Here is a 21,668-nt window from a genome sequence, read left to right as displayed (position 1 = left end):
CGATGTTCAAAAAAAAAGTTAAGATGACGAACGGATGAAGGACGCCACACCATATACCACTGGCTCAAGTGGGGAAAGTGCCAGGTGAGCTAAAGCAACACAGATGGAGATGATGATTGGCTAATAATCAATTTGAAAGTCAAATGACGGAGCAGTAGTTATAAGTAAGCTTTTATACATGTGTAGCGGAACTGGACTGGGTCGATCGTCAGCGACCAGATAGCTCAATTGGTTGAGCGTCCGGCTAAGAGTTCGGAGGGTCCCGGGTACGAACCCCGGTCTTGCCGTGCATTTTCCCTCTCCTGTTACACATGTAACAAAGAACTACACACAATATAAAACTGTTCGTATGTATATTTATTTTGACCTTACATCTGACACCTTTTTTTTACAAGTTCACTAAATATAAATTGTCCATTTAACATATGCATGTGCACATATTGCTGCTATGCTGTTAATTCCGGCTGAGGTGGCACTATATGTTCTGGGAGGGTCTGCAGTTCAAACTACAATGAGAACAAAATAAAATCTGTAAACCAGCTTATTACGTCCAGAGGGCCTATATCGCTCACCTGTTTCTTTTGTTACATCAAACTTAACTTGAAAGTAGGTCAAGGTCATTTTAATGAGGACTCTTTATAGCACTCCACCCCATCTACCTACTCGTTAAATATCGTGACCCTAGGTCCTCCAGTTCTTCAGAAGAAGTTGTTCAAGTGCTAAAAACAAAGTTCTTCTTTGAAAAGTTGGACAAGTAGCAAGTAATATCTTACTTCAGATGGCGTAAGTTGTGCACTATCAAGCTCCATCAGGAAATCAGATTTGTTTTTTTGTTTTTTTTAGTTTGAAAATGTAGTCGATAAATACATGTAGTGCAACAGAAGATAACAACATGACAACCACCCTCTTTTCAGTAACCACAAACTATTCTCATACAAGATATATTCCAGATCACTTGAAGACCAGGGGTATTAAACATGAATAGTTTATTGAAAATTGTGTTCTGTACTAGAGCTTTCTTATCTACTGTAAATGATAATCCCACCAGAATTTTATTCAAAAACTGAGTCAGTAGGTCATTCTAAATACTTTATTACCTTGGTGACCTTCATCGCTACACCCTCTGGGAGGTTCCGTTCTATATACTCAAGAAATGTATTTGCTGTGGATCCTGTTAATTTCTCCAACTGAAAAATACAAAATCAAAAAAATATTGAAAATCTTAATTGTACATAAGATTATGGTTGCCTTGTAATTTCGCCCTATATGGAATTCCACTTTAGCTCAGTGGTAGAGAGAGCATCTGACTAGGAACCTAGGGATCACAGGTTTGATCCCTGGTACAAGCACACTACTCTCTTTCCTGTTACATCTTCATAGTAAAATATAATAAATATACTTATTGCCAATTCTTTGTGTGTGGTTGACAATAATTTCTTGACATCAAACTTAAGACAATGTGATGTCATTGTGTACACCTATAAGATACAAACATTGTATGGGACATGTATTTCTCTTACCCTGGACAGGTGTATCCCTCACCCTAGGGTTGAGATGGGGGGGATTCCCCTATTCATAACAATGGTATGACATCACGTCAACAATACAATGACGTCACTTCAACAATTCATAAACGTCACATCAACCCTGAATTTAGCCTGAAACATTAACACTATGATATGCAAATGATTCACAATGGGTGAACAGGGAAAGAGAAAAAGAATCATTCACCCCCTTGACGGTAAGACAGGGGAATCTCGAACCTCGGGGAAAGATTCCTTGGCAAAGCCTCGTGTTTAGCAACTTAATAATCTCTCTCCCCCCCCTCCTCAGGTTGAGATTCCCCTATCTCATCCCCAAATTGGTAATAGATTCTATTAATCTTGCATATGTAGAGTTGCTTCTATTAAGAAACAAGTAATGCAAGCAATTTGAGATTGACGTTGGCCATGTGCCGAGACCTGTGGTGTGATTGGCTGGAAGCGCAGCCATTGTTTCGCTTAACCAACCAACATTGCATGTTTCGGCACGAGGTTGACGTCAACCTCATTAATAAGTGGCACGTTGACTGCGAAAAACTAAGATACAAATATGGAGTGTGTTATTGAAGGAAACAGAGATCATGTCTACGGAAGGAGAATACATTTTACCTGCATATAGGAGGTTTTTAAAAGAAAAATTAGCCATCTTTAAAACGGTACTAAGCGTTTTCCCGTAGATCAACTACAAATGTTGTTTTTGATGCAAGAAAGTTAGGTGGGGTCGACTTTTCGACATCGTGAGCTTTCTGCCCTTCTCGTGTATATGATCATTTGGGGGTACATTTTTACCAAAAGTCGATTTAAACCCCGAAAACACGTAAAATTACTCTGAACACCTTAGTTTAGGTCCAAATATAGCTGTAACAAATTCTCAGGTCCCTGTGGGACTGGACAGACGGGTACCCCGCCATCTGATGATCATGGTTCCAACTGATTCACCCTATAGTTACCTCTATGACACGGAAGTTAGTCCTCATTTCATACTGCACCCTATGTTTCTTGTAAATGTGGACTGACTTTAGCAGAGTGTATTTTGAAATCGCTTTTGGTGGTGTGTATCTGTAAAACAGAAATATATGTATAAAATAATATAAATCATGAAATATACAATTGCTGTTTTTCTAGGGTCCACTTTATTCATTTCAATTATTTTGGACCCAAAACCATCCACACTCAAATGTGCTCATGATTAAGCATTATGCAATACAAAGTGCCTCATTCCCCAATCCTTATATTCATATCGAGAATAGTTCTAATATTCATGGTTGAGACATAAAAAACATAGTAAATATAATTTTGTTGTTTATAACTATCTGGAAATATGAAACACATTTAGTTACATATGTATAGCAATGTAATACAAGAAGATAAGCCTGCAATTATTAAGCCTATTACATAGTGCTAACATCTCTTTCATCACTCAAACTTACATCTTTACAACATTTATGTTAAGAAATCTAGTAGTTATCTTCACAAATGCAGTATAACTATTTAAGACTGCAACGTCGTGACTTTTAACCTCGAGGACAACACTGCGGTAGAGTTCATCAGTCCCGTCACTTTCTGTGGTCTAGGGGAAAAAAATCAAACATTTTTTTGGTAAGAAATTCAACCATGGGCTATCACCCTTCACCAATAGCTTTCATTTATAGTGTGAAACAACTCTCTAGAAATTTTCGCAATAACTTGCACACATAAACAATACAATTTCAATTTTCTTCACTGCTTCGACAAGTTACATTTACTGGTATATGCTCAAACATTGTACCTGTCACACCTGAATGAATGTTTTTTCCCGCACAAAATAACATGGAAGTTTATCAGCAGTGGTCTTTAATAGGAAATAACCAAATTCTGGTCATTTATTTGTGTTAAACACCCCCTAATCATTTACAGTTACAAAAATGGTAGTTTTGTTGATTCAATGTGTTGATTGGGTACAATGTTTCGAGGAGAAAATGGACTAAAATGTCACCATGTCTTGTGTGTCGTCTGTGACCCTTGGCGTATAGTCTCTCTGTCGGAACACATCGTAGGGACCTAAAAACACAAAAACTCATTAACAGATCATTTTTTATATTTGATTGTATTTGATTCAAAACTTCAACAAGACTTCCTGCAGGTATTCTGCTTCAAAAATATTACGCCCAATTGCATAATTTAATTGGTTCAAACCTAGATTGACCAAGAAACGACCTTTTAATTGGTCATACTGCACATATTTTACACTGACCTTCAAACCCTAATTGTCAAACCATAAATTACAACTGAAGTTTAGATGAACAGAAATGATGTTTCTCGAAAAATGCTTGACAAAAACAAAACATTGCAAATACCAGATAATCTTAACAGATCACATGACATATCCTTACCAGGCCCTTTCTCTCTGGAGTCCAGTTTACAGGCTTTTGCCTGAAATATATAAAAAAAAAACTTTATTTTTTTTCAATTTTTCATGACCACGCATGTTATATATGGAAATAATTCATCATTTATGACGTGTGTGAGAATAAGTAATCCTCTATAATTTAACCGGAGAAGAAGATTTTAGAAAATTTCTCAAAATTAACACCTTATGGGGGCCTACAAGGCCATTTTTGATCACATACTAATAAAGTGTAGCAATTTATAATTATATTAATTTCAAATATGCCCAAATTAAGAGCAGTCAAGGATGTAAAATGTTAATGAATGAACATATGACAGCTAAAGTGATGCCTGGTAATAGGCCAATACATATCTATTGCAGTTAAGTAGAAATGTAAAAAAAAAATATTGTTTTGTTTTAAGTAAGTTCAGCTGCCTATTTTAAGTTTGAGATTATGTGTTGGCCTCCTGAGCTTATCATAGGATAAATAGAAACAAGAGGTCCATTGGACCTGTATCGCTCACCTGGTTTTATATTTAAGTCATTACAACTGAATGCATTAGTACAGTTTTATACAAAATTTTCTCAAAACCAGACAAGATCTATGTTCTAACCCAACTGGGACCACAATACCTGACTTTCAACTAATCAGAGGCCTCCATTGAATTGCCATGTTAACAGATTTTGAAATAAGTCATATGTCATATTACAGGGTGTAATTAGACAATACTTCTATTTTCAGTCAACTATAAGCTTTTATAAACCTAGAAACCAATTTTTAATAATTTATGAAAGCTACACCATAGAATATGATAATCTAGCTGTATCATTTCTTAGGACCGCAGGGGTCAAATCAACCTCATTCAATTAAGAAATGTTTGTTCTTCCTCAATAATGTTTTTGACCAAATTTTGTACAATCCACTCAGGCAATTAGGGTATTAGCGTCTTAAAGCAAAATATTAAGATAATTTTCCTCTTTGGGGCCCGGTCTTCTTAGCCCCAAGGGTCTCAGTCTCATTTATTTAGGAAATAATTGCCATCCCCCTATGAAGTTTCAGAGCAAATTTGGTTGAAATCTTCTCTGGCGTTAAGGAGGAGATGCATTTTAAAGCAAATTTAACTAAGTTCTCCTTCAGGGCCCTGCCCCCCTGGCCTCAGGGGTCAAACCAACCTCATTTATTTAAGAAATGATTGCCCTTCCCTAGTGATGCTTCAGACTAAATTTGGTTGAAATCCTCTTTGGTGTTTAGGAGGAGATCCGTTTTAAAGCAAATTTATCTAAGTTCCCCTTCAGGGCCCCGCCCCCCTGGCCTCAGGGGTCGAACCAACCTCATTTATTTAAGAAATGATTGCCCTCCCCTAGTGATGTTTCAGACTAAATTTGTTTGAAATCCTCACTGGCGTTAAGTAGAAGATGCATTTTAAAGCAAATTTATCTAAGTTCCCCTTCAGGGCCCCACCCCCCTGGTCCAAGGGGTCGAACCAACCTCATTTATTTAAGAAATGATTGCCCTCCCCTAGTGATGCTTCAGACTAAATTTGGTTAAAATCCTCTTTGGCATTTAGAAGGAGATAGGCCTAGGTTTTAAAGAAAAAATTTACGACGGACGTCAGACGACAGACGCTGCGCCACGGCATAAGCTCACTATGGTCCTTCGAACCAGGTGAGCTAAAAATGCATTACCCTAATCACAGTATTTTCAAAAGTGGAGCCTTGCAACACACTGGCAGCAGTCTCCATGTCTAATGCAGAGTTAAAGTTCTGAAAAGAAAAGCAACATAAATATATACCCTGAATAATCTCAAAAATCTCCGACGATAAAAAATTTGGTTAACGTCCATTGCTGCAAATGTTTTAATATAAACTGTATTTCATTCCACATTAAGTTGCATCACACCACATAACATACAAAGTAAAGAGGAATGGGATCCAGAAACAAGTTGAAATAAGTTATATAAATCCATTTCCAGGAATTTATCTCAATAAATTAAATTAAGGCATGATGGCATAATAACTGAATTCTATGGAAAGAAATATAAACACTTAAAACAGTAACTTACTTTTAAACGTAGTTCAAGGGGATATTTGAAATGTGAGTTATGGAAGAAGGATGGGTTGGTGGTTGGGTGGAGATATAGATGCCCGTGCCAATAAGAATAGAAGGAGAGGATATAGGTGATGTGAAACAAAGGATCGTTTGTATAATGAATAGAACTTAGTCAAATCTTTTAGAATGGATGATGCAGTTTTGTACAGATGAAAAAAATAAAACATTTTCATCATCTGTAAGCTCATCATTCCTGAACAAAACTAAATTAGTTGAGAGTGGATGATTTCGTTAAATCTATGTAAACGTAGTTGAGAAAAAAGACAACAATGTAATAGATAATGTTCGTTGGTTTCATTTGCTTGCATGCAAGAACACAGAGGTCTATCAATTAGATTTCTCTGGTACAGATAAAACTTTATGGAACTACATGCCATTCTTAATCTAGCATGATATATCTGCCCCAGTCTGGTACCATTTAAGTAGAAAATTGGAATTTTGTGAGCGGGCTTGCTTAGATAGGTTTTAAATTTATAGATTGAATGGTCATTCTAAACATTGTCAGGCAAGGAGTTCCAGATACTGATGGCGGATGGCAAAAAAGCTTAAATATAGAGACTCGTGTGATGAAAATTATTTTATTATTTATAGCAATTTTTTTTAAATCTCACCATCTCTATTTCCCGAAATCAATGTAGTGTCTTATAACGTTATGTTACCTCATCATGATCTCATCTTGCGTACATGTTATATAGACCCTGAGATGAGTGATTTTGTGAAAGATGTTTTTTATATGTATAACAAAAATGAACATAACGTGCGCACACACAGAGGACTGCTCCTTTAACCCTTTCACCCCAATGTAACTTTAGTAGACTCTACCATACATTGATCTGGATGAGTCTATTATGGTCTACAGTGGTGAAAGGGTTAAGGTTTGTTAATAGATACAGTATGACAAAAATGACTTACACAGCATCACATGTCATGTTATTAAAATATTGTTTCATCCTTCTAGGATTCTTCAGTGATGCCAGGGGCAAAAAAGTCGGAAATCAAAATTTTCTTAACTATTGTTAAAATAGAGGGGCAGGTGATTAATCCCTCTTAATTTATGAATTTCAAAGTTAAGAAGGGTACTGGTTAATTTAAAAAAAAAAAAAAAAAAAAAATGAGTATATTATAAACCTTGCCACTACTCAAAAGAGATAACTGTGACCATCAAACCTTGGAGACTAAATAATCTGCCCGCAGAGTCTACCATCTTGTATCTTAAGTTTCCTTTTGGAAGACATTTTCTAAGTATGGTTTTGATTTTTGCTTTTTCAAAAATGTCAATTCCATATGTATGACAAACAACTCACAGCAAGCCAAACAGAACTGATGCTGGTATCAAGGACCTCTCCGTATGGTTTACAAAGCTGTTCCAGCTCGGCAGCATCCCATTCCTCGGGTACATTCAGGATACGCAGCTTACATTTGTTCTCGCTGGCCTTCAAGGAAGCAAAACTTAAAGGTTTATTAGGTAGTTTGTATGAGCAACATCTTTACAACAAGCATGCGTATTACCGCAAATGAAGGGAAAGTGTGGATGTGCACCACATATTAGGGCTGCAATGATATATTGTATCATATCGAGATTCTTCTTGTGTATCTTAACATTTTGTTTTCCTACATTGCATTACACTAACAGTACTTAATTTATCAATCAATTTGTATCAAACTCTAAGACAGTGTACTTATTAAATCCTTCAGGAAATATGTGGTCCACTGTGTGCAGCCATACCCAAAAGTTCTAGTAATTCTACACAAATATATTGCAGTAGTATTAACTACTGAAGTCTATGACAAAACTCAATAAAACTTGCACTCAATCATTATGAAGCTGACCTATTGAGCAGATATTTGTATCGTAATACATATCATATCGTAAGCATTATATCGTGATACATATCATATCGTAAGCATTATATCGTGATACATATCATATCGTAAGCATTATATCGTGATACATTTCGTATCGTGAAGTATGTGTATCGTTGCAGCCCTACCATATCTACAAACAAACTCAATATGAATACTTAATTGAACCCTTTGGTAACATTTTAATTAAATTTCTGAACTATTTATTACACCATGTAGAAAAATTTATATCAAATTAGTTATAACAAACACATTAAAAAGGTATTTCGGTTCGCTGGGATTTCTTAGATACACTTGTAAAATGGCCAAATCTAAGGAGATACACAGATAGTCAAATGATTTAATTGTAGATAAATAGACAGGTAAACATGTTTTATTGTAGATAAATACACAGGTAACCATGTGCTATTGTAGACAAATAGACAGGTAACCATATGCTATTATAGATAAATAGACAGGTAACCATGTGCTATTATAGATAAATAGACAGGTAACCATGTGCTATTGTAGATAAATAGACAGGTAACCATGTGCTATTATAGATAAATAGACAGGTAACCATGTCCTATTATAGATAAATAGACAGGTAACCATGTGCTATTGTAGATAGACAGATAACTATGTGCTATTATAGATAAATACAAAGGTAACCATGTGCTATTGTAGATAAATAGATAGGTAACCATGTGCTATTATAGATAAATAGACAGGTAACCATGTGCTGTTGTAGATAAATAGACAGGTAACTAGGTGCTATTATAGATAAATACACAGGTAACCATGTGCTATTGTAGATAAATACACAGGAAACCATGTTTTATTGTAGATAAATACACAAGTAACCATGTGCTATTGTAGATAAATACACAGGTAACCATGTGCTAATGTAGATAAATACACAGATAACATATTTATTGTAGATAAATACACAGGTAGACATGTAGATAAATAGACAGGTAATTATATAAACATGTTTATTGCATTTGTCTGGGACACATCTAACCTGGAAAATAACCTGTGAATTTCCTAGAAATCTGTTAAGAAATATGACTGCTCGAGTTATAAAAGTGAGTGTGACATTGAGTTTCTATTGTATGAGTAACAAAAACTGTGACCTATGACCAATGATGCCCATGAATTTAAAGTTACATGGAAATCTGTCAAGAAACATGGCCGCTAGAGTGATTTAAAGCTATGATTGAGAAATTTCATTTTAAGGAGGGTAACAATGACTTTGTCTTTTGGCTGATTATGCACATATTTGAACTTGTTTAGTGTGCATATTCAAGGCAAACATAAATATATAAGGAGTAAAAATATAACAAGAGATCCCAGAGGGATCTTGGCGCCCACCTTTGTACCATCTTCATTAGTTCTTTGTCAGTTCGATCTTTTCTCTTCTTTCCTCTAATCTGTTTGATCGAGTCATGTTAACAGTAAATGCACCTTGAGGTAACTTTTGATCTAAACTTAATACTGATGTGTATGAAAGCCAACCTTCAAAGTGAGTTTGTCATTTCACATATTTACTAGTACAGTACTTCATGTGAAAGAAATAGATTTGATCATTGCAATATGAGAAAGATCTGTTTAGTTCTTCTTTTAATCCATTTTGTTTTTATGATCAGTCTCAAAATATAACATACACAACGAGGGATCAAGGGGAACCTACATTTAAAATTTGAGAAAGATCCCTCCCGTACTTCCCGAGAAATAGCGATAACAAACTTTCACTATCAAAATCCAAGATGGCTGCCTGTCGGCCATGTTGTTTATCCGATCAGTCTCTAAAATTGCCCTGCACAGCTAAGGATCAAGGGGAACCTACATATAAAATTTGAGAAAGATCCCTCTGGTACTTCTTGAGAAATAGTGATAACAAACTTTCAATATCAAAATCCAAGATGGCTACCTGTCGGCCATGTTGTTTATCCGATCAGTCTCAAAAGTTGCCCTGCACAGCTAAGGACCAAGGGGAACCTGCATATAAAATTTGAGAAAGATCCCTTTGGTACTTCTTGAGAAATACCGATAACAAAGAATTGTTTACGGACGGACTACGGACAACGGACGGACCACGGACGCAGGGTGATTTGAATTAGCCACCATCAGATGATGGTGGGCTAAAAATCTGACACAGGAATACTAGACTCCCCACCACAACTTCAGTTCAGTAAGCCCTACATTACTGTATACCTACCATAACCTTCAGCTGGAATCCTTCAAAGACAATTCCATTCAAGTTGTCTGCTGCTGTATAGACCATTTCAGGCTTAGAGAATTTCTGAAATTTTTAGATAAAAATATAACGATATATAGATATGACTGTGTCATATCTAGTACAATATCCTGATGGAAAGTTTTCAGGAATAAGACAAATTATTGAGTTTTCAAACTAAATGATTTTTTTATGAATACTATTGCATTTTATGGAAATTTAAATAATGAGTTTTCCATTTTTTTACAACTTTTAGTCTGAATTGCTATAATACAATCCACGTTTATTCAAACTAATTGATGTCATGTTATCATAAATAAACTAACAACAAATGTCAAGTTGATATTAAACTTACACCAATTCATGTCATGTTATTAAAATATTGTATCAGTAAAATATAATAAAAATGTCTTGTTGTCATGACTGAAATAAATCATAGATGTCATGTTGTTAACATAAAACAATAGATGTCATGTTGTTAACATAAAACAATAGATGTCATGTTGTCATGTTGACATTAAACTTTCAATAATATATCATCATCATGACAATTATACGCAGGCATACACACATAGGGAGGTATTAACCAGGTGGCATAGGACTAGTAGTTAGCTCCTAATAAGGTAGCTCTTGCGAATTCCTCAAAAATTGTATTGGTTAATGTATATGCTAATTGTATTAATTGTATATCTATTTACTGTAAAGAGGGTGGCTTGTTCTAGCTAGATAGGGTGCTATATCAAATGTTGTATATCATTATAACAATTAAACTTACAACAATAGCTCTTATGCCTTGTTTTCGGCAATCCACTGCTCCATGTTTTTCTAGAAACGTTTCAACATCACTCTTGCTGATCAACTTGGGCAAATTTTCAATTCGAAGTAATTGGTATTTCTGTGAAATGTAAAATCAGTATAATATACAGGAGAACAAAGATTTTATTGGAGCTGTACAAAGGGCTGAAAAACTGCCATATCATACATTAAATGTTTTTATTATGTTGTTTAAGTAAATACATCAAATATAATTCACAATGTTCCAAAAGAAAAGGTCCTTACAGTTAATCTACATGTTAACATGTATAATACAATTTTTTTGGGAAGTGAAAAAAAAAAATTAATTCCACACACGTCAGTGAAGTATTTCCCAAATCTTTATGTGCTTTTACTGCATATTTTTCCAGTTTTTATGCATTTTATGAAAAAAAACTGTATAGTTACGACCCCCCCCCCACTTTTTAAGTTAGACCGATTTTGTCCATTTTTGATAGTTTAAGTGTCACAGTAAGTTGTCTTGACATCAAATATTTGAAAGTACGTGNCCCCCCCCCCCCCCCCCATTTTAAGGAGGACCGATTTTGTCCATTTTTGATAGTTAAAGTGTCACAGTAAGTTGTCTTGACATCAAATATTTGAAAGTAATGTGCTCAAGGTACCATGATTGTCTTGATACATCATCTAACAATACAAATATATGAATACATCAATCTTTTCCTATGTCAATTTCGAAAAATAGTGATATTTTAGCCTGCGTGTGTTTTGTCGATTTGGTCAACCACAAAGAAATCTAAAGAGTCTTATTGCAAAAAAAAGGTAACGAAGACATAGAAAAAATTATATTAAATTAACCATACACAACTAAACAGGACAAAACACTTTACCCTAAAAACGTTTTTAAGTCGTAACAACTTAGTGCGGAATAACCCAGGGCGAAATGGATTGAGGACAAAACGACCTGACACACATCTTACCACCCAGAACGTTCTGCATGTTTACCTAGCTTCAACCTGTTAACCCTTAGACTGCCACAGGGCCGATTAGGGCAAATCTGATTTTTACGTTGACTGCCTCAGGGCCGATCTGGGCCGATCAACTTTTACAAAGTTTGATGTCACGCTCGGCATTGTCCATGACGTCATCAATTCATGTGACATGAGACGAACAGGAAACTATTTGTTCTGTGAGGCGATTTATGTTCAAAGTACAATCATTGTAAAATATTATATCAGCATCGCAGACGCACATATCGTATACCAATGGAAAGCTAAGAACCTGATCTTGAAGCTCATATTTAAAAAAGATGACATGCTTTCCCTGTTTTTTGAAATACCCGTCCATAGAATAAAGGAAAAAGAACAAAATCACGACACCAAAGTATATACTGCGTGTACAGTTTCCTGCATTTCACGCAGTTGAATATTCTAATTTCATCTCCACTCTACTTTCTGTTTCGGTGTCAAGTGATAGAGTATGGGAAATTTTTGTTTATTCATCTATTTTTCTTGGACTTTCTGTGAAAATTCGGAGCAACGGTGTCAGTATATTAGAAACCATTTGCGAACTTTCGTGCTGTAAGCGATGTATTTGAACTTTCAATTCCTCGGAGATATGACGTTGGATACGGCCAGTAGACACATGGCAAGGACAAGGTGTCTAATCCCTTATACACATTATCTGGTATCATTTTTCAAACTAACTAAACTTCTATCTTATATATTGTAGCTTTCGGTGAAACAATAGCTAACAAAAACCTTTTACAGTGATGTAAGCCTTTTTTCCGTAGTAGACTTTATTACACAAAGTAACCCCCACCTTAGATTTTTTTTTTTACTTTATCTGTATTGCGACTGAGCCAGTGTATACTGTTGTTCAGATTAGTTGGCTAGATCAATAGTATAAGGGTTTTCGAGGTCAGTTCGGACCCTGTTTCATTATTTTCCCCTTTATATTTCATCTCTTTTTTTCATAAAAGTTCCATAAGATATGTCTCTTTCACTTCACAGAAATGATTGACCAAGTCTATAGTCAGACTGGAAAAGTTCGAATTCAAATATATAGAATCGATCATTATTTAAGCTTTCCATAGAGGTATAACATGTGGTTCTAGGTGATCGTAATAGTTTTATATGATCGTTTGAATACAAAGTTATTCAATGTATTTTTCCATGACGTTTCCGGAGTAAACGTAATTGGGTCAACGCATAAATTGTTGATGTCATAGTACAACGACGTCATGATAGGACATTTCAAAACCACGCTGAAATCTTGGCCTGACAGAAAATTAGGGTTTTCACTGTGGCAGTGAAAGGGTTATAAAGAGGACAATCTCTATTTTCACAAATTCCTTCCCCTTTAACACACATGTCCACCGCTGTATGAAGAATTACAAACACTTCAAATCCCTTGACAGTAACTTTGACGAGATTTTCTTAAAACGGCAGTGCAAATAATGAACAATCACCATTTGTTTACAATCTGGGTTTCCCCAACGGGCGGTAATTACTCATACAGAAAATGATGTCATGATTAGGGGGAATTCCCACATTACGAAGTTTCCCGATGTTAGCCGGTGTTTGCCGACTTCATTATACATACTTCATACTTTGACTGTGATTTTTTTACTCTAAGCTTTCTTGCTTTTCTTCAATATTTTTGGACAACAGATGAAACACACACTTCTAAAATAAACTGTAATTTATGTATACTGACTGTCACTTACAATGGATTTTAACACACAGCTGTTAGCAATGAAACATGATAATGGGATAAAAATTATAATTTCTTCTTATAGTGTGATTATCTAATATAAATAATTAAATATAGATGATGGATATCCTGGTTTCAATCTAGACTTTAGGATCAAACTTAATTTCTGGAAAATTGTTGGGAAATATAATTTGGCTCACATTCCATCTTTCGATTCATAGGGCAAAAATGAGCTCCCTTAATTGTTTTCTCACTTTAATATTGTTTTTTTCATTTCCTGTTATCAAATTTATGTAAATGTTTTGGACAAAGTTTGGTCTATGAAAATTTCAGTAGGTCTATATTTAAGAAATAAATACATGTATTACATGGACATATTTGTTTAGTTTTCAAGTTGTACACAGTTAATACATTATTGCAAATCCAAAACTAGAACTGTTGTATATGGGCTAACTAATACCCCCTGCATTCTGGCTGCTTGTTGCCATTGTAGGGGCTAAATAAACAAGGGAAAAAATATATAGAAATATCAAGGGTCATGAAAAAGTCTAACCTCAGATGTCAGATTGGTGCAAGTCACAGTGTGACAAAATTCTGAGGTCATTGAGTCAAAGGTCATCGTAGCGGTGTTTGTCTTTTCCATCAGTCTGTTACCTGTTTTTTAATCTCAAAAATAGTGAAATTTTATCAATGTTATCAATATTTCTTTGTGGTGTAAGATAAAACTCACATTTTCAGATGCTGCAGATGTGGTACAGGTGCGACAGAAGTTAGTGAGACTGAAAAAAATGAAAAAAACACAATATATACACAGCACAATATAAGTCTGAACAGGGTATAAATATAAAACAAAAGCCATCATAACATCACTCATAATCTTGCATTCAGCAACAGTAACCAATTAGTCCCCATGACTGTTTGTTTTAAATTTGGCTGTCACCTTTGAACTGTTACATACAGAAATGACACATCAACCTTTACTCCTGTATACAACTTTTGTCTTACCTGTAATTTATATATTTAAATGTCAACACAACAGGTCAATGTGGTCTGACCATAATTGTCATTCTTATTACGGTAATTTATATGACAACTTACGCGGAGGAAGCCGGATGTATAATTTGACTGTTCCCCTCATTAGCATAGCTGGTCAAGGGCCTTGGAAGTTGTGTGTCTTTCTGCTTCAAACCCTGGAAAGAAACAACAACAATAATAATATACATATAGCAGGAAAAAAACATTTACATTTAGCAGGTGATGCATCAAATGCAGTCAACTTGATGAAAATGATATCTTTCACACTAAAACAAACATCAACAGTGATGTCTATTTCACTCAGTGAAAAACATCACGTTTGGTAATGACCAATCAAAACAATTCTTTTGATTCATTTCATTCAAATAAAAGCTGTACATTTTCTTATGAAAAGAATTTTGAAACACAACTATTACGTGTTTCTATGTGACGTTTCGATGACTAGCTCGGTGTATACTCTGTCACCTTCATCAGACAAATGACCAGCGAAGCGTATGTATACAAAGGTATTAAATGTGTCCGAGTTGTCCACAAATTGTATCGATTCAGCTATGCTGTAAGCATATGTACAATGAGCTGTTATATATGTACCGGAATGACTTAATTCAGCTGCGCTTTGTTTAACACTTGGTCATAGATGTGCGAGAGTCTATGAGCCCCCTCATCTCGATTTAGAACTGGCCCACTGCGACGTATCCAGATGGCTTCCTTTATCTGCCACCTGAACAGATTGCTCTGTCTGTCCAAAACTTTGGAGTTATCCCTGTCAATCACATGATTTTTCTGTGTGGCATGGTCTGTGATTGAATTGCCAATTTATTTACCTGGGACTCCAACTACTTCCTTTCTGATCTGCTGAACTTCTTTCCTTCTTGGGTTTCCATATCTTTCCTATTTCAAAATGTCGTGTGGGGCTTCATGGCTGTTGCTATGCCATGATCACAATTTATCTCTGGATGGTTTCAGACATACCTTTTGTATACGGGATGACCACTTGACCTTTGGTTTTGTTCTTATCCTTGATTGGCCTTTTCTTGTTCTTCCCCTTACTTTGACACTGTTTTTGTACCAGTTAGGGCCCATTCCGGATATACAAAGGTTTTCATTGCCCTAGCGATTCTGCTCTTGTATTTTGTCCTGTTGTTCTGTGACTATTGTCTCGCATCTGTTGAGCAATGAGCGTACGGCACCTAACTTCTGATGCAAAGGATTGTGAGATTTGAAGAACAGGTATTGATCCCTATGTTTTTTTTTCCTATAGACCAATACCTTCACGGTTCCTTCTTCTTTCTTTACCAGTAGAGTGTCTAGGAAGGGCATTGTGCCATTGGTTTCTCCCTCATATGTAAATTTGATGTATTCATTATTGGCTATTACTGATATCAGTACATAACAGTACCATCTGAAGAAAGCAAATGTTAATAATTATTTTTGACTCCATACAACCACTGATTTGAAACCTTCTTCTGATTTCTTGAGGCAATCCAACAGATCAATAAAAACAGAAAAGCGATATGGGTCTTATAATCCTCCACAGACTGTACATGTCTTCATTAAAAGTGTTACGATTGGCCAGCATGAAACGTTATTATCACTTTTAAACAGACTGATTTTAATAAAAAAGGAATGTACATTGAACAAGAGGCCCAAGAGGGCCTGTATCACTCACCTGAATATTTAAGCAGTCATAGCAAAATATTCTCATTAAATATTACATTGCACTAAAAATATTTCCCTCGCAAACTTTGTTGGCTCCATCTGTTGAAACTACCAGCAAAATATTATTATAAGATTCTATGCTTTTTTATTCTTCTTCAGAAGTTGCTTGATATATTTTTTCCTGTGACCTTGTGGGTAGGTCAATGTCTTTTTTCCTTCTCAAATTGGTTAGCTCTATTCCAAAAAGCGGCCAGCCAAATCTAATGAATCCATTTCTTTTAGTTCTTAAGAACAAATCCTTTAAAATGTTGCTATATCCCAGGAAGTCACCAGCCAAATATTATAAAATTATGCCTTTTAATTCTTCATCAGAAGTAGTTTGAACCGTTTGACATATTTGAACGCTGTGACCTTGAAAGTAAGTCAAGGTCATTTTCATTCGCAACCTTTGTTTGGCTCTTTTCCAGGAAATAACCAGCCAAATATTAAGGTTCTATACCTTCCAGTTCTTCAGAAGAAGTCGTTTGACGTGTTTGACATATCTGCCTCATGTGACCTTAAAAGTAGGTCAAGGTCATTTTCATTCTCAAACTTTGTTGGGCTCTTTCCTAGGAAGCTTCAAGCCAAGTATTAAGGTTCTATACCTTCCAGTTCTTCAAAAGAAGTTGTTCTAAGCGTTAGATTTATCTGACTCATGTGACCTTGAAAGTAGGTCAAGGTCATTTTCATTCTCAAACTTTATTGGGCTCCTTCCTAGGAACCTTCAAGCCAAATATTAAGGTTCTATACCTTCCAGTTCTTCAGAAGAAGTCGTTTGACGTGTTTGACATATCTGCCTCATGTGACCTTAAAAGTAGGTCAAGGTCATTTTCATTCTCAAACTTTGTTGGGCTCTTTCCAAGGACGTCACCAGCCAAATATTTAGGTTCTATATCTGTCAGTTCTTCAGAAGAAGTTGTTCTAAGCGTTAGACATATCTGACTCCTGTGACCTTGAAAGAAGGTCAAGGTCATTTTCATTCTCAAATTTTGTTGGGTTTCCCAGGAAGCTACAAGCCAAATGTTAAGGTTCTATACCTTCCAGTTCTTCAGAAGAAGTCGTTTGAAGTGTTTGACATATCTGCCTCATGTGACCTTAAAAGTAGGTCAAGGTCATTTCCATTCTCAAACTTTGTTGGGCTCTTTCCCAGGAAGTCACCAGCCAAATATTTATTAAACCTCTAATTTCCCTATTGGGCCCCGCAACTCTCAGCCCCAGGCGGTCCAAATGCACCGTTTATACAAAATTTAGTCCCCTTTGCCAAAGGATGCTTCAGGTTAAATTGGGAAAAAATCCCTTTATTCCTATGGTAGAAGTAGGATTTCAAAGATTTTACCTCTTTTTCCCCTATTGAAAAATAAGGAAATCTGCCCACAGGGGGTCCAATCCACCGTTTATACAAAACTGAGTCCCCTTGGCCCAAGCATGCTCCAGACCAATTAGGATAAAATCTCTCTATTCCTACAATAGAAGAAGGGTTTTATAATATGTTTTACCTCTATTTCCCCTATTCGACCCCATCCCTCTGCCCCTAGGGGGCCACACCCACTGTTTAAACAAAATTGAGTCCCCTTGGTCTAAGGATGCTCCAGACCAAAATAGGATAAAATCCCTTAATCCCTAAGGTAGAAGTAGGTTTTTAAGGATTTACCTCTATTTTCCCTATTGGGCCCCGCAACTCTGCCCCCAGGGGGTCCACACGCACCGTTTATACAACATTGAGGCCCCTTGACCCAACAATGCTCAAGACCAAATTTGGATGAAATCCCTTGATACCTATGGTAGAAGAAGGTTTTTAAAGGTTTTACCTCTATTATCCCTATTCGGCCCCACCCCTCTGCCCTCAGAGGAGCCACACCCACCGTTTAACCAAATGGTTCTTAGGATATTATTGTTTGAAGTTTTTAACATATTTGACCCCTGTGACCTTGGAACTAGGTCAAAGTCATTTTAATGAGGAAACTTTATAGCATTCCATCCCAGGTACCTACTGGCCAAATATCAAGACCCTATGTCCTCCAGTTCTTCAGAAGAAGTCGTTCAAAAGAAAAAGTTGACAGACGACAGACCCTGCAGTACGGCATATGCTCACATGGCACTTTGGACTAGGTGAGCTAAAAATGGGCTGAAATTGCCCATCCCAGTATGGGGAGGACATATATTTTGAAATCAAACACCACAGGCTGGCATGGGTTAAGGGGGGATGTGGATGGGGGAAGAGGGATCCTGGTTTAACACACACCCCCCCCCCCCCGAATAAAATATGATGGTACATCCATTGAATTATGCGAGGACTGGATGTTCACTCTACTGACAGTACATAAAATGTAACTGTTAAATTATGTAGGAAACATTTATTTCATATGTATAAAATAATAATAATAATCTTTATTTAACGTCGTGTACAATTGTCAACAACAAACATAAGCTCTGTAGAGCTTTTATTACGATGCCGCTAAGGGAACAAATGGTGTTTTCGTGGTGGAGGAAAACCCACGGGGGAAACCACCGTGCCATTGGAAGGATAACAACTAACCCTATCAGACATCACTCTCTATTTCCACCACCGCTGGGGATTGAACCGAAATTCTTGGGGAGAGCGAGTGGTCTGAAGCTCACGCTTGATAGCACACAGTAGCACGGCTACCAAGGCACCCTTATGTATGTGTGCCCCGCTTTTTAGGTCTCGCCTATTTCATATTCTAGTCTCTTTTCAAAAAGTTGGCAAGTATGAGACGAGGAATCCTTAGCTACCCCTACCCTCCCTCCTCCAAATAAAATCTAACAGCCATAACCAAAGATGTTTGAAATTCTGACTGTAAATTGAGATAAAAAGCATACAAAAAATAAGTAGCTATGCCCAAGCTAAGGGGAGATAACTCCAATTGAATTTTCGCGTCGCGCCAAAATTTCGTCACACTTTTATACCATCGGAAGAACGGTGATTTTATCGTGCTTGTCCATGTTATAGAAATGGATACATGATAGGAATTTTATCTTCGATATCCCTCGTCACTTTACTACAGTCTATATTACAAATATCATGGCGGAAACGTAAGGAGCGGAGATTGTGAAATATTGCAGAAGCGACAATTTCCTTATAAAACCGAGTACATCCATCAAACTTATAGACAAATGTTCAGTAACTATCCCTTAATATATATATATATATATATATGCCAATCTGTCAAAACCGTTCTTGGTATGGAAAATGCTGTTGAAATCCCAAGGGGTAGTATAACGGTAAATCCAATATGGCGGACAACACGCCTCAAAAACGTAAACAAATCCCACCTGTACCAGACAAAACTCGCTAGAAGGATACTGCATGAATGGTTGTTTACCTATCGTGTAAAGCATTTCTGTTCTCTTTGTTTTCTGTATATATTTTAAACATCAAATGATGTATGTATGTATAAATTTCGGTACTATTTACTTGTTTCTGAATGATTAAAATTTTAAATTAAGTTACTGTCACTCAGTCTTGACTTGAGTTTACATACACTGATACAGTTAGAAATTAAATATACCTAAATTTAAACTTATTTCGAGTTTCAGTGTTGTTTGACATACAAATACTATACAATGGTTGGTCTGTACATAGTTTACATTAAATATATATATATCTAATTGATATGACATGCTTTTGTTTTTCAATATCATTTTAATTTCTTATATAAGTAAAACTTGTCAGATCATACACCATGTACATTAATACATCAACATACAATTTTTTGTTTTTAAATATTATTTTAATAATTTATCTGACTAAAACTTATCAGATCATGTTGAATTACAATGAGTATGCTTGAAGACGAGTACCATTCAAACTCCTGGGTAAGCAAATGCCACAACAAAAGGAGGGGCTAGTATATACAACGGAGATCAACGGAGATCAACGGAGATCAACAATCAGAAGCAATATCAACAGGCCTACATTGTTCAAACTACAAAGCTGAAGAAGAAGCCCTTATTCATGCTGCACCCTCCATCAAAAACAAAGTTGGTACACAACTCAAGTAGTATTCCTGACTGATGCCCTCTCTGTGCTACAAGCTTTGACAAATGACAAGCTACCTCAACTTGAACAAGCTTTATACACCATCAAAAGGCTGACAACAGTTCTACAGTGGATTCCTTCTCACTGGAGTTTGGGGTAATAAACAAGCTGATAAGTTAGCAAAAAATGGTGCTGAACAATAACAGGAAGAAAATCCAGTCTGGTACACAGAGATGAAGACTATCATCAAATCTCTGTTCAACATCCATCAGCAACAAGACAGTTACCACCAGCTAACAAGATCTGACCAAACTTAAAACCATCTTCCGACAGGACACAACAGACTCAATCAACATCTATACAAAGTCATGAAAGCTGTTTTATCTCCAATGTGTCCCTGTGGAGAAGCAGAGCAAGATACTGCACACCTGTTACAGTCATGCAAGATCCATCAGGCACTGATCATGAGAGATAAGATATGGCAACACCAACACCACTCAAAGAGAAGTTATATGGACCAGTGGATGCCCTTAGCACAGAAGACCACCAGATTTGTTGAGGAGACTGGTATTCAAGTGTAAAGGCGAACGATAAGAAAGAAGATGTGCAATAACCACTGAGACTGGTGCATCAATATATCTAATTAAATGAGATTATTTAATGTCATACATTGTGTTTTGTAAGGGTGTAACTCTCTGTGAAGTAACATGTTAGCATCATCTCCGGAGTGGGGTGATATCTAGCATGAAAATCTCTCATTTTACAATAGAATAGATTGGTTCTGAAATTGTGGTAAAAAAAGAGAAAAAACATTCTCCCATATATACCATGTTATTGACCTTGTACGCTTTTTTGGTTGTTTTCAGGAAAATGCTAAAAAAACAATTGTGTAATTTCACGATTTCAAAAAATTCTTAAAAATCCAAATTTGAAGATAACATGGTTCTGATTGCTGTTTTGTAATCAGGTTATGGTAGTCTCTAAGAAAATGACAAGAAATAAATTACTTTTTGTTTAAAAAAAATTAGTTGGGCATAGCTAAAATAAGGATATTGCTATACTTTGCAACTTTAACAGTTAAATTATGAAGGAAACACTAATTGCATGTGTGCCCGCTGTTAAGGTATAATCTATTTCATGTTATTAAAAGCTAACTAACACTTACACTCTGGTACAATGCATAGCGAGAACAGTTTATCCTAAGTTTACTCAGGCACCTTCGAAGGGCAGCCATCATGCGTGTGTATGCGTTGCCCCGTTCCTGCCATGTAGATTTGTTTCTAAAAGAGTAAAATAAAATAGCATTTCCATTTTGTTTATTTTTATTTTAATGCATCTTTTCCATAAGT

The 21,668-nt window shown here is 36.0% G+C and overlaps 1 protein-coding gene across 3 annotated transcripts; it reads right to left on the bottom strand.

The window, feature by feature from the left end:
• Positions 1-339: 339 nt before the first annotated feature.
• LOC110450999 lies at positions 340-21,578 on the bottom strand. 3 transcript variants are annotated; one of them, XM_021498820.1, is made up of 13 exons: positions 21,485-21,578; positions 14,685-14,776; positions 14,317-14,365; positions 10,876-10,995; positions 10,083-10,166; positions 7,324-7,452; positions 5,596-5,673; positions 3,914-3,953; positions 3,517-3,581; positions 2,972-3,111; positions 2,492-2,600; positions 1,098-1,187; positions 340-506 (listed from the first exon to the last, which is right to left on the bottom strand). In XM_021498820.1, exons 1-13 carry the CDS (start codon positions 21,554-21,556, stop codon positions 447-449), a joined length of 1,128 nt encoding a protein of 375 aa, XP_021354495.1. In that variant the 5' UTR covers positions 21,557-21,578; the 3' UTR covers positions 340-446. The 3 variants fall into 3 exon arrangements, with proteins under 3 accessions (XP_021354495.1, XP_021354494.1, XP_021354496.1); XM_021498819.1 differs by having other exon boundaries at positions 21,479-21,577; XM_021498821.1 differs by lacking the exons at positions 14,317-14,365; positions 14,685-14,776; positions 21,485-21,578 and adding an exon at positions 14,140-14,300.
• Positions 21,579-21,668: the final 90 nt, after the last annotated feature.

The sequence above is a fragment of the Mizuhopecten yessoensis genome, unplaced genomic scaffold, assembly GCF_002113885.1.
Source record: "Mizuhopecten yessoensis strain PY_sf001 unplaced genomic scaffold, ASM211388v2 scaffold5673, whole genome shotgun sequence".
Lineage (NCBI taxonomy): Eukaryota > Metazoa > Mollusca > Bivalvia > Pectinida > Pectinidae > Mizuhopecten > Mizuhopecten yessoensis.
The sequence above is the reverse complement of the archived record's forward strand: the minus strand, read 5'-3'. Positions and strand labels throughout refer to the sequence as shown.